This window comes from Megalobrama amblycephala, linkage group LG7, assembly GCF_018812025.1.
Source record: "Megalobrama amblycephala isolate DHTTF-2021 linkage group LG7, ASM1881202v1, whole genome shotgun sequence".
Taxonomy (NCBI): Eukaryota; Metazoa; Chordata; class Actinopteri; order Cypriniformes; family Xenocyprididae; genus Megalobrama; species Megalobrama amblycephala.
In genome coordinates, this window is record NC_063050.1 from 48,446,754 (window position 1) to 48,460,724 (window position 13,971).

General features: G+C 39.0%; 1 protein-coding gene across 2 annotated transcripts in view; it reads left to right on the plus strand.

Moving 5' to 3' along the window:
• Positions 1-687: 687 nt before the first annotated feature.
• nol11 (nucleolar protein 11) overlaps positions 688-13,971 on the plus strand; it is a 59,311-nt gene continuing 46,027 nt past the window's right edge. Inside the window, exons 1-3 of one of the 2 annotated variants that reach the window (XM_048197907.1) lie at positions 688-902; positions 1,082-1,195; positions 1,279-1,335. In XM_048197907.1, coding sequence (XP_048053864.1) covers positions 756-902; positions 1,082-1,195; positions 1,279-1,335 — 318 coding nt within the window. In that variant the 5' untranslated portion in view covers positions 688-755. The remainder of the gene's footprint in view (positions 903-1,081; positions 1,196-1,278; positions 1,336-13,971) is intronic. The other variant, XM_048197906.1, reaches the window with a different exon arrangement.

The window sequence follows — 13,971 nt, forward strand, 5'->3', positions numbered from 1 at the left end:
TCCAACAGAAAGAACAACAAAATAATTAATCCACAAAGGGCTTCTCTCCAGTCTTGGTATACACAATCCACAAAGGGCTTCACTCCAGCACAGTTGTCGTGACCAGCGTCTCAGTCAGCAGTTCCCCTCTCTCCCCCACACTCCTGCTTCTCGTGGCATTTTATCCTGTCTCCGCGCCAATCACTGGAATGAGAAACAGGTGTTCGTAATTTACATTTAACCCGCTCACTCACCATGCGTCTCCTGACGCTCTCTCCTGTTGCAGACCTCACTGAACCACACCCCCCTCTCCACACAGTACATTATAAAAAATTGGCAAGCACCCAACTGGGGAATGCATACACTGTAGCCAACAAGAAACAGTTGATCATGTACTACTTCATTGTAGGAAATACAACAATTAGAGATATCCCCTCATTCAGTCATTGAAGAAGGTAAAACACCAGGATTTTTCTTTATCAGGTCTATTAGCGAAAACAGCTAATAAGATATATGATGATATTATTAACTTTATAAAAGAAAGTAAATTAAGTAAGAGAATATAGTCTTTTAGATTTTTTTTTTGTTTATTTGTTTTATTTTATTTCCTAGTTTGTTTATTTGTTTTTCTTGGTTTTTAATGTTTTATTTTCATCCCATTAAAGCAAACGCCATGATCCACACTCCAGTCCAGCCGGTGGCGGTAATGCACCAGTAAGTCAGGTTGCCAACCGCCAATAAACACCAAAGAAGAAGAAGGGCGTGCGGACAGAAACATGGCAGCGCTGTACGAGGGATACACGTTGTGTGGAGTTGGACCAGCGCAAAATTCCTCAATTTCAGGGATTCTGGGGATTGAACTGGGCAGAGATATCGACCATGTCCTCGTCACTGACTCTTCGAGATCTGTTACTGTTTATAAGGTAAAATGAGTTAGATATAAATACGGTTTGTCTTATAAGAAACGATTGCACGCGCTGCTGGGTTAAATTCTATCGTGTAAGCATGAGCGCTACATCATAAACAGGAGATTCTCCAACGACATCAAATGTTATTTAGTAAGACATTTAGTAGCTGTTTGTGTTACTGTTTATATTACTAGGTGTCTGATCAGAAGCCTACGGGCAGTTGGACAGTAAAACAGGGGCAGATAATCACCTGCGCCGCTGTTTTTAACACGCAGTCCCAGGAATATGTGGTCGTAACTGATAACAAGGTAAGAAGACATAACTTAATGTTTCCCATAAGAATAATTTACTTTCACATGCCGGGAACTTACGCATGCTTTTTATGTTTTAGGTTGTCAGAGTTTGGAAAGAAAATGATGTCTACATGGAAAGGGCTTTCAAAGCGACAGTAAGTGAAGTTAAAATTCATGAAGGTTTGAATCGAGTGGATGATAGCTGCCAGTGGCAGATAAATGCATAGGCTAACCTACACTGTAGCCTAGGGGCCCACGTGATTAGGGTGCCTCCAGTGGTGTAGTCTAGTTTTTGTAGTCAGTATAGACCTTATTTACCAGAGAAACAAGCGCGCCGCCATCTTTATAAAATTGTCTTTGAACTTCCGTTTTGCGGTAGCTCTGTACATTTCTATGGCATCGCTGTCAAAGAATAATTAGTTGGTTAAGTGGATTTACTTGTTGTAGAGTTAATGAAAGTTATCATGAGCATTGTTATGTTTAAAGCAGATGTCTTAACAAATGTCAGTAGATCGGGAAGATTTTAAAACAAGCAGTTCATTCATAAACGTAATATCGCTGTGGAAATACAAACCGGAAGTCAAAAGACAACGAGCGCAACGCTGAAAAGGGGCGGGGCTACATAAGGTCTATAGTATGATTTTTCCCTCCCATACTCACCCGTTCCAGAGTGACACCCCATAAGCACCGCCACACTCATTAATGCATATAGTATGCATCTGATTGTCTACATGTAATTGAGAGCATTCTGAAAGACTGCTTATGTGTGTTTTAACAAAATGTCAATTTATTATAAGCAACACTAGACTTTAACAGCCAATCAATGACATTTACAGCTGAAGAGACTAGACTGATTTTCTACTGTTTAGTGTCAATCACCATCAGCCAGTTAAGATAGCCTTATATGTTATATGAATATGGTCCCTGGATAAATTTTATCAACTGGCAAGTTTTAATGCACATTTAAGAGTGCAAGTTGCAACTATTATTACCCTCTAAAAAATACTTGGTTAAAAACAACTCAAGTTGTGTTGAAAATGGACAAACCCAGTGGTTGGGTTAAATGTGGTGGTTGGGCAGAACATGACCTTCAAAGAAATAATCAAAATAATATAATAATAATAATAATAATAATAATAATAATAATAATAATAATAATAGTTGAAGACTGTTGTGAAAATGAATGTTAATATAATAAAAATATGACATGAAAATTTTTCTATGAAAACAGCAACACGTGATTAGAGCACTGTTAGATTATGATTGATGCAGCAATGTTATTAATAAAGAATTATTGTGCCAATAAACTGAAGCCTGTTCTATGACGCATCCTATGATATTAATCAGATAACTTGGGTACATTACAGTTGGATACATAATGCAAATATCTCTCAATATGAAAGCTATTTTAGGCTGGGCAGTGTAGTTGTAACCATCTCTTAGCTCTGTATCAAAGAAAAATTTGGTCTTATTTGCACTTTGAATATTGAGAGAGTGCGATTATTGTTGCACTTATTGTAAAGTGTTACCATAAAAATGAATAACAGTTTTCTCTTAATCTTATTAAGCACGAACAGTAAGGTTTCATTTGTTAAGATTAGTTAATGCACTGTGAACTATCATGAACTAACAATGAATGACTATTTTTATTAACTAACATAAGCAAAGATTAATAAATACTGTAGCAAATATAACGCAAGCATCCGTTAGAAAACACTCAGAGTTAGGGGTGTAACGATACGCTCAGGTCACGATACGGTACGTATCTCGATACAGAGTTCACGATACGATACGTATCACGATATTTTGAACAAAATGAAACTGAAATTCAAACAAGATTTATTAAAAAAACATGAACAAATTTCAATAATTTTCCTTGTTGTACATACAAGATCACATTTCAATAAAATAAATAAATATAAAATTTTAATAAAAACCTTCTGTATTCAAATTAACAGTTGAATAGGGCTGTCTGTCACTGAAAAAAAAAATGTTAAATTTAACATGAACTTAGAATTATGAATAGGGGCCGTTCACATATCGCGTCTAAAAACGCGTGGAAGGCGCGGCCGCACCGCTTCTTCTTTCCAAAACGCTTGTGCTCCTGTGGCGTCGGTCGTTGCTATGCAACCATGAACTGAGCTCTCCAAGAGGATCAGGATGTTTCTGCAAAGGATAAATGATTTCTAGCCCTTGCATTAGTTTTACTACGAGATATATTGATGGAGATAAGATATAAAAACCACCATGAACAGCTATGATCAGCTATGATCAGCTGTTCGGCTGAGCTTTTGATGTTTTGTTATGGAAAGGCCATAGCTGATCGGTTGATTCTTGTCACACGACCTGCGGTGCGCTTGCGGCATTCTGAGAAGTTGAGAATTGCATGCGCGTCGCGACCGCGTTGATCCCATTATGAGCGCGCCTGCCGCCCGGCAACATTTGAAAATAATAACTGACTTGCACGCGGGAAAGACGCAATATGTGAACGGCCCCTAACTTAAAGCAAAGCATCGCAAGCGTCTTTTGCTTTTCTGTGAGCACAGCTGTTGCTGTGCACTGCGGTGAAAGAAAGCCACGACTTTTCTCACGCGACCATGCAAGAGACTGACACGAGAAACGTTTAAACCTGCTTGCAAGATTCAATGTGTGCCCGAAACACTTACTGAACTAGAGAGCTGATTGAGACACACCATCTACGATAAATCGTTACACCCCTAATACTTATAGTAATTTAAAAATGTGGTAGCATTGGATCTGGACAGGAAGGATAACTCTGGGAGTTGGAAGGGGTGTGTCGCGATTCTGCCTTCTCACATCGCGATACAGGTTCGTGGACCTGCGTATCGCGATTTCGGTTTCATATCGCATATCGTTACAGCCCTACTCAGAGTACATTAATTTTGACAACTATTTGACTATATTGAACTGTTCATGCAGAAATACGATGTTATAGCGATCAGTGAGTTGAGAGCGCAAATGTGTGGATTGTTTGCGCATAATAATTGACTCGCACATGCCTTATGAACGACTGCTGTATGCCACTGTAATTGTCTTTACCTTCATTACAGTCATCATCCATCAAACCCTTTTTAGTGACACTGGTTTTCTTTTTCCAACTCAGAGAGTTAGTTTGCATATCCTATGTTCATGAAGCAGTTGGCCGTTTTGAGCCACCTGTCTGTATTTCGCAGCAGCATGATGAGAAACGGCCTGGGCTGAACCGAAACAATCACAGAATACATACGAGAGAGATGGTGCCTTGTTTTAAATGTATTTTATAATTAAATTTTTTTAATGTAACATTAATAATAAAATTAATGAATAATATTAAAATATTTACATTAATTTTAATTTATCTCGCGGCCTCCCTGGAGGATCGCTGAGGACCCCTAGTGGGCCGCAGGCCACAGCATACATGAAAATCCCTCACCTTTCAGCGAAATTTGCCGTTTGAAACCCAAATAGGTGACCTACATGAATCGTGTAGATTCGATGAGAAGAATTTTTTGGGGGGGAGGGAGGAGGGGGGTATTCATATTCAGTGAACTGCGAACAGGTGCGCGTGCCAGAAGGGAGCGCGAGATTCAGTGAACTGCGATTCAGCGAACTGCGAACAGGTGTGCGTGCCAGAAGGGAGCGTCAGATTCAGTAAACTGCGAACTGCGATTCAGTGAATTGCGAACAGGTGCACGTGCCAGAAGGGAGCGCGAGTGCATGGAAATATTAACGCAAAGGGCCTTGCATCACCAGTGCAGACAGAAGCTGAAAGCACGCCTGGCCTCGGTGATTTACCTGACTGAATTTGGTGAGTGATGGTTTCAATAATTTTAATATTTTCTGGTATATCTAAGTTAAGTTACCCAGGAGCTCTGTTGACATAGACTTAGCTAACGTTAGCTACAGCTTGATGAATTGAGTCATTGAACACAGCAGGAGAGAACGCAACGTTAGCTAGCTAGCTAAAGCTCCGGTGGAAAATTATTAGCAAACGCTACCGTTTTTGAGGAGGTAGATTTTGAGGTGAGGGGACTGACAAGGCAGAAGGTAAAGTGGTCCACCGTTCTATCAATAAGCAGACCTGCCAACCTGTATGCAATTTGCGTAGCGGATACGCGTTTTGACTTCAAAGTACGCTGGTACGATTTGTCACTCTAAACTACGCAAAAACCTAGTGACGCCTCTATGCACGCGCAGTCCTCAAATCAAGCAACGGCAAAAGAAGAGTTCGACCAATCATAGCACTAGGTTCTTCCCCCAAATAGCAAGTGGGTATGATTGACAGATGCGTAAAGCCTATTATTAAAAAGAGACTGAAAATCGACACCAATAAAGATTCCCGCTCGATCCCCCTTCATAATACTTAGTAAGGATGCCATAATAATTTTTGACTCATGGCTGAAGTTAAGTTTCTCCAGCTCTCCCCAGGTTGGCAAAAAAAAAGCATCTCAAAATGCATCAGATTGATGCTTTAAAGGTCCCGTTTTTCGTGGTTTTTTTGAAGCTTTGATTGTGTTTATAGTGTGCAATATAACATGTGTTCATGTTTCGCGTGTAAAAAAAACACAGTATTTTTCACATAATTTACTTATCTGTATACCGCTGTTTCCACTGTCATAAAAACGGGCTGATGACTTCCTCGTTCTATGAAGTCCCTCCTTCAGAAATACGTAACGAGTTCTGATTGTGCCAGCGGTTCCTGTGTTGTGATTCGACAGCAGCTTAGCGAACCTTGCCCGGAAAGGTCACGCCTCTTACCATAACGTGGAGATGCATGCGCTCAGTGTTATTGTAAACATGTCTTTAATTTTACCCTATCAATTTGAGCCGGAATCAGACCCGGTGATTGGACTGCGGGATGAAAATAACAGCGTTTCGACGACATGGCGACAAACACACTCTACAAACGCAACTCTTGTGTATTCCTGTGGGCGGAGGTTAGTCAAACTGTTTTAGTGACGTCATTAAAGAAGGAAGTAGAGGGATGTAGTCCAAACTGGCCGTTCGATGTAGGCGACTTCTGTTAAATAAAATATCTTGCTTGGCATTGAACTTTGAGCTTTAAAATTTTACAGATTTTATTTATGCTCTAACAACAACATTACACACTAACTAAAGTTTGAAACATGGGATCACGAAGAACGGGACCTTTAAAATATGGAATATTAAAATTTTTATTTCGGGGGAGCATGCCCCCGGACCCCCCTAGAGGGGTAAAATCCTTCTCACCTTTTTCACCCCTGACCCGTTTTCGTGCCTGCCACAGGTTGGGAACCACTGATCTACATTATTAAGTGATTCCATAAATCGCCTGCGTGTTTTCGAAACCATACGAATTAGCCTATGCCATTGAACATATGACGAAAAAAGCACTGCTGCATTATAACATTTGTATTTTTATTTATTTTTAAAAGAAACATCTAAAAACAATATGTCTGTGTCAAATAACTCTGATATCGGACATTGCATTTGAGCATGAAACTAAAGTCAAGTCAAGTCAAATTTATTTATATAGCGCTTTTTACAATTTGTAATTGTTTCAAAGCAGCTTTACATATTAGGAGCACAGAAAAAAGAGAAATGGTTAAAAATAAGCTGTACAAGCAAGCGTGGTAATATGTAACATATACAAGATGGTGCTACATTAAGCCAATGTCGGCTGACTCCCAGGGGTGGAAAAAAACCCCTAGGAGAAAAACCCAGCGTGCTAGCACTGGGAAAAAAGTCCTAGGAGGGAAAAAACCCCTTGGAAGATATATATAATATATGTAAATGGATATGGAGATCAAAATCTGAATTATACATTTTTATTATAGAGATTAAAAATAGATTATATATAAATATATGTAAGCGGATACGGAGATTTAAAAATCTGAATTACAGATGCAGCCAGAACTGGATCTGTAGGCTCATTGTCTCCTGGGCTACGTTGTAGTCAGGTCCAGACACAGGTTCTCCATCTGATCTGGATACGGCCTGGATCCAGCACCCGGCAAACCTCAGGATAAGCAGAGAGACTGATATTAGCGTAGATGCCATTCTTATTCTGATGTACAGGTATATCTAGTGTTATAGGAAATGTTCTCGGTTCCGGCCGACCTAATTATTGCAGCGTAACAATCCTTTAACGGATTTGAAAAATGTTAATGTATTGATAATGTGTTATGTGTATGCAAGAGCAAAGAGATGTGTTTTTAGTCTAGATTTAAACTGACAGAGTGTGTCTGCTTCCCGAACAATGCTAGGAAGATTGATCCAGAGTTTAGGTGCTAAATAGGAAAAGGATCTGCCACCTTCAGTTGATTTTGATATTCTGGGTATTATCAACTGGCCTGAATTCTGAGATCGCAATAGACGTGAAGGACTATAATGCACCAAGAGCTCGCTTAGATATTGGGGAGCTAAACCATTTAGAGCTTTATAAGTAAGTAGCAAGATTTTAAAGTCTATACGATGTTTAATAGGGAGCCAATGTAATGTTGACAGAACTGGGCTAATATGGTCATACTTTCTGGTTCTAGTAAGAACTCTAGCTGCCGCATTTTGGACCAACTGTAGTCTGTTTAAAAGCCGAGCAGAACAACCACCCAGTAGAGCGTTACAGTAATCTAGTCTTGAGGTCATGAATGCATGAACCAACTGTTCCGCATTTGTCATTGAGAGCATATGTCGTAATTTAGATATATTTTTTAGATGGAAGAAGGCGGTTTTACAGATACTAGAAACATGACTTTCAAATGAAAGATTGGTATCAAAGAGCACACCCAGGTTCCTAACTGAGGACGAAGATTTAATGGAGCACCCGTCAAGTGTTAGAGAGTATTCAGGGTTTTTTCGTGAGGAAGTTTTTGGTCCAAAGATTAGGATATCAGTTTTTTCTGAATTTAATAATAAGAAATTTCTTGTCATCCAGTTTTTAATGTCAGCTATGCATTCTGTTAGTTTTGTGAATTTGTAGGTTTCGCCAGGGCGCGAGGAAATATAGAGCTGAGTATCGTCAGCGTAGCAGTGAAAACTAACACCATGCTTCCTAATTATCTCTCCTAAGGGCAGCATTCTCACTATCCTCAATTAAAGTTTGGATGCGTGTCTCTAATTCTGAGATTCTCTCTGTCAGCCTGACAATATCCCTGCATTTATCACATGTGTAAGTCTCACTGCTGACAGAAAGAGCTAAGCTGTACATGTTGCAGTTAATACACATGATAATCGTCGGACATGACTGACCGTGTTTTTGTACGCCGTCCGAAAAGCTGCATCGCACACGGGACTCGCTAGCTGGATGTCTCGGTCGCTTGCCGGTGCCTGGGGCAAGGGTGATGTGCGGGACGCTGTACCTCGCGGTGGATCGATGAATGCCGGGCAGCAAAGTCTCCACAGCTTCCCGATCTGGCGAGGACAGATCAGAATAACATACATCGGATAAATCCGCCATTAGATCGACAAGGAAGGTTAATTTAGAGGAAAAAAATAGACGGTAGCTAGCAGGCTAGCGGGCTATGGCTGACACTAGGTGATTACGCTGGTAGATTACTAGTAATAAATCGTTCCGTTTAGTAATACTATGCAATAGGTTAAGTAATCTAGTGAAAAATAAAAAAAGTTATATTATGTGAATAGGAATAAAGAGAAAGATTTAGGATAAACTCCACGAAGCTTCGAGCGTAGGTCAGACAGCAGGCAGGCAAAACACTGAGCAGAGAGGCTAAACACTGATATGCAGCGCATTCAGCATGTTAATGTTGATATCCCAACGCATCCTATATTAGATTAATCAGCTGTAGCTATTACAACATCTGCAAAAAGTTTGCGAATGCAAACGTGAGCTTGACCGAAAGTGTAACTCCAATTGTTCTTTAAAAACGCAGCCAATGAAAGCACAACAAATTCACAATCTATTAGGCTACGTTTCTGTCACTAGTGTGTGTGTGTGAATATATATATATATATTTCAGCAATATTTTGGATTCAATTTGCACTTTCTGAACAACCAAAATGTTATTTTACCATATGAAAATCACTGATTAAATAACTATGAAAAAGGATATTTTCAGCACAAGATAAAAGCTTGGCGCTGCACAACTTGCATTGAACTGTATTTTCATCTATCTTGTCAAAGTGAAGCCATACATCACTGTGACTTTGAGGCCATTCTCTTTTGACGCATGCTGTGGCAAGCTAAACAGTCAGAGCTCAGGGCACCGCCCAAAGTGCTGCTAACCAATCAGGAGGGTGTAGCGAATTAACTCAAAGGGGAAATATTAATAATCATAACTCAATATGATTTATTAATTATGATTAATTATGAATATGTAAATCTATTAATCAGATTTACTGGATATAGCTACATTAATCTTAATATTACAATCAATTAACCTGTTGTCCAGGGAACACTTAGTGTTGATTGTTTAATAATTCTAAGAAATGTTCATTTCAAGGTTATGGAAAAATAACATTCGTATTGCACCGTGCTACTTAGAGCATAGGTTCGGGATCTAAATCACTTCAGAGGCAATTAATTAGCAGATGGAGTCAGAACCAAACATATATTGTGCACAATCTTTATTAACTAACTCACAAACACATAACTAAACTAACAAACACATAACATAAAACAAAGGTCACACACACATTCATACACACACACTCCGTTGAACCGGAGGAGGTACTGTTACTAGAGCTATAGGAAAAGTCAAAGACAATCTGGAAAGGACTCATCAGTTTCTTTTAGCAATAGCAAAGGTAAGTCTTACAAATCAATACTAAATTGCTGTTTAGCATTAAAATGTACGATACTTGCAAGATGCCCTTAGGCTGAGGAGCGTCGGATCTGCAGGTTTAGGATAAATCTTGAGGTTTTCGTCTGAAGTTGTTGCCAGTCTGTTGGGTGATGAGCACATGGCTGGGTGTTGTAGGCCGGGGCCTACCGGCCTTGCGGGCTTGGCCTAGGCCGGCCGCAAGGAGATCTGTTCGGTCGTCCAGAAGCAAGGGGAAAGAGAAGGAGTGGCATTGTTCTCTAGATTTTTACCTCTGGTCAAAGTCTAACCTCATAAAATTGGTGTAGCCAATGAAGGTGTTGTGTTTCCGGGTGACAACACACCTCCTGTCAGGGCTTTTACGACCAAGAAAGATTAACAAGCTGAGTCCCTGAATAAGAACTATTAAAGATTCTTGTGATACTGATGTGTTGCACAGGTATGGACATAACATAAATTACCAAATATGAATCGAAAGTTGGAGTCCGTAGATACCAAACATGCTACCCATGTGATTCCAGTTAACTATACATTGCAGCTCTGGAATATTAATACCAAACTAGTTCAAAAGAGAAAATGAATACATAGAATAAAGCCCATGAAAGAAAAGTCATGAGATGGGAAACTTGGATACATGTTTCTACATTTCCCAAGTGGTTATATAGAGAATACATAGGATTAAAGGAGTTTATTTGTCCTTCTCAGAAAGAATGAGTCACTGGTCTCTGCAAAGTTCTTCCTGATCGTAAAAGGTACAAGTATCTGTAACAGGACACCTAGTTCTTCCTGTAGTTTAGCTAGTTTGGGATGCTAGTTGCAGTTTTAGGGGGATGGGTTCACAGAGCTTTGATAGAGTGAGTTTAAAACTATTGGTGAATTAACAAATAATCGTGTCTGATTTGTCTCAGTCATTATAAGGGGAAAAAAACAAAACATTTTGATCATCATTTACATGATCGATCATCGCTGTCATGGTTGAGTACTTGATCGCTGTTGCACATCCGTAGTGACAATAGGTTACTGTAAAAGGTTACTGTGTCCAGAATGAATGTGTGTGTTCCTGCAGAACATTCCTCTCATTCTGTTAACACTGAGTTTGTTTTTATTTTTCTTTATTATTTTTAATATTATCTTCATTTTTAATGTAGGGATTTAAACTGACTTTTTGCTTTATAGCTCTTTTGCATTCATTTGGCACGTTTGTTTGAAGGACAGAATTGAGCAGGATGGAATAGTGTTTTGTCAAAATAAAAAAGAAAATTGGTCTTTTTAAAAAACTGATTAGTTGGTCGATTATTTTTTCGATTAATCGATTTATCAAAATAATCGTTAGTTGCAGCTCTAAACTGTAATCCTGTGGAACTGTATTCCGTTTCTGTATACAAATTAAGTATTCAGTATTCAGTAACGTAATCCAAGTACCACAATATGAAAGTAATGTAGTCTGATTACTTTTGGTTTACTTTTGGATTAGGATATATAGAAATTTGGGAATGTGCATGTTGATCCAGATGTTGCGTCATTTGAAGTCCTCGCAGGTGTCCTGAGGAAAAATAGAAAAGCAAACAGAGAATAATTAGCATAGCTGCTGTTCATAACATTAAAGGGATAGTTCACCCAAAAATTAAAATTTGATGTTTATCTGCTTACCCCCAGGGCATCCAAGATATAGGTGACTTTGTTTCTTCAGTTGAACACAAATGATGAATTTTAACTGCAACCGTTGCCGTCTGCCAGCCGTATAATGCAAGTCAATGGTCACACAATCTATAAGAGTCAATAAACATGCACAGACAAATCCAAATGAAACCCTGCGGCTCGTGACGGCACATTGATGTCCTAAGACACGAAACGATCGGTTTGTGTGAGAAACCGAATAGTATTTATATAATTTTTGTCCAACTGCGTTCAGCATTTGCTTGGTGAGGTCTGATCACGCTCTGACAGCGGCAGTGATGTCTAGCACTCATTGAAGTATATGCGCGAGACATGACTGCCGCTGTCAGAGCAAACCGATCGTTTTGTGTCTTACGACATCAATATGTCGTCACGAGCCGCAGGGTTTAATTTGGATTTGTCTGTGCATGTTTATTGACTCTTATAAATTGTGTGACCATTGACTCGCATTATTTGACTGACAGACATCAACGGTTCGAGTTAAAAATCATCATTTGTGTTCTACTGAAGAAACAAAGTCACCTACATCTTGGATGCCCTGGGGGTAAGCAGATAAACATAAAATTTTCATTTTTGGGTGAACTATCCCTTTAAGCAAGGACAGTCATGTGCAATTGAGATGCATTATGTGAATGCTTGGCTAAAGAGATGCATCTTTAATCTAGATTTAAATTGGGTAAGCGAGTCTGAGCCACAAACATTATCAGGAAGGCTATTCCAGAGTTTAGGGGCCAAATGTGAAAACACTCTCCCTCCTTTAGTGGACTTAGATATCCTAGGTAACTAAGAATTTGTGCACTCATCCAAAGCGTGCACGCGGAAGCGGGCGTACAGCGCGCAAATATTGAGGTTCAAGTCTCACAAGACTCTTTCAAGTCTCACAAGACTCTTTCAAGTCTCTCAAGACTCTTTCAAGTCTCACAAGACTCTTTCAAGTCTCACAAGACTCTTTCAAGTCTCACAAGACTCTTTCAAGTCTCACAAGACTCTTTCAAGTCTCACAAGACTCTTTCAAGTCTCACAAGACTCTTTCTAGTCTCACAAGACTCTTTCTAGTCTCACAAGACTCTTTCTAGTCTCACAAGACTCTTTCAAGTCTCACAAGACTCTTTCAAGTCTCACAAGACTCTTTCAAGTCTCACAAGACTCTTTCAAGTCTTGTGCTTCAACGGACAAACTCACAAAATTATGTCAACATGCCCATCTTGGTGAGTATCCTAGCAAGCATTGTCGGTTATGTCTTAAGTTAACTTATACACTCGAGAAAGAACGCATATGTTCAGTTTAAGTGTGCTTATCCGTGTATTATGTCTTAAAGAGACAGCAGCCCTTGCATTCCTCCTGTCTGAATGTGTTTTTAATGTTAATCAAACAACAAAAGACAAGGAAATCATTCATTGCTTGTGACTGAATAGTAACTTAATAATTAATAATGATTGATCTTTATTTAATTTTATAAGATTACATGCAATGTTGTTTTATATTTTATTAGCTACTTTATTCAACTTCTGTACCTGAAAACTTCATAAAAAACCTGAAAAGCTATATTTATTTGTATCTTTGCTTTACTGTATTTATTTGTGCTGTTTATTTTTTCTTTTTCTTTTTATTTGACAGTAGTAATTTTTTCCCTGAACATAGCACATACCAGACTGTACCGAAACCATGAGCCTAAAACTGTGATACAAACCGAACCGTGAGTAGTCTGAACCGTTGCACCCCTAATATATATATATCAATCCATAAGTGCATTGCGATTTTATCTTAAATGATTCTGAGAATTTCAGAATCGATTGAGCATATAGTTTTTATTCAGATGCGCGATGACGCTGAGTATGCTTTAGAAACACCCGGATTCTGCTTGCTTCCAATTCCTAACACACATACACCACTCAAATCTTCCATAAAATAATCTTTCATAAAGTTCGGAAAGGTTGAAGAAAATGACAATGACATTTGTGGGCTTCACTGCACAGGATGAGCTGTGAGAGACGCACACTTTGTTTGATGTTGCTGTGCATGGACTCGACCGTCGGTAATTTCCTTACAATTGCTCTACAAAGGCATATCGTTTGGAATGTAGTGGACTTGTATATTTAAAATATGATAGGGTTCCCACTAGGGCTGCCCCCGACTAAAGATATTCCTAGTCGACTAACACTCCTGCATTTTAGCGATTAGTCGAATAATCGTTCATTTATGATATTAATATAAAAACTTGCGTATATACAAGGAAAGGTATAGTTCAAGTTGAAGTTTAACACTTCCATATGACAGAAAATGCTAAAGCATGATATTAGCGCGTTCAAAATGAAAATGAAGCGCTTAAAACAGAATAGTAAAGCGTTTAAATTATAC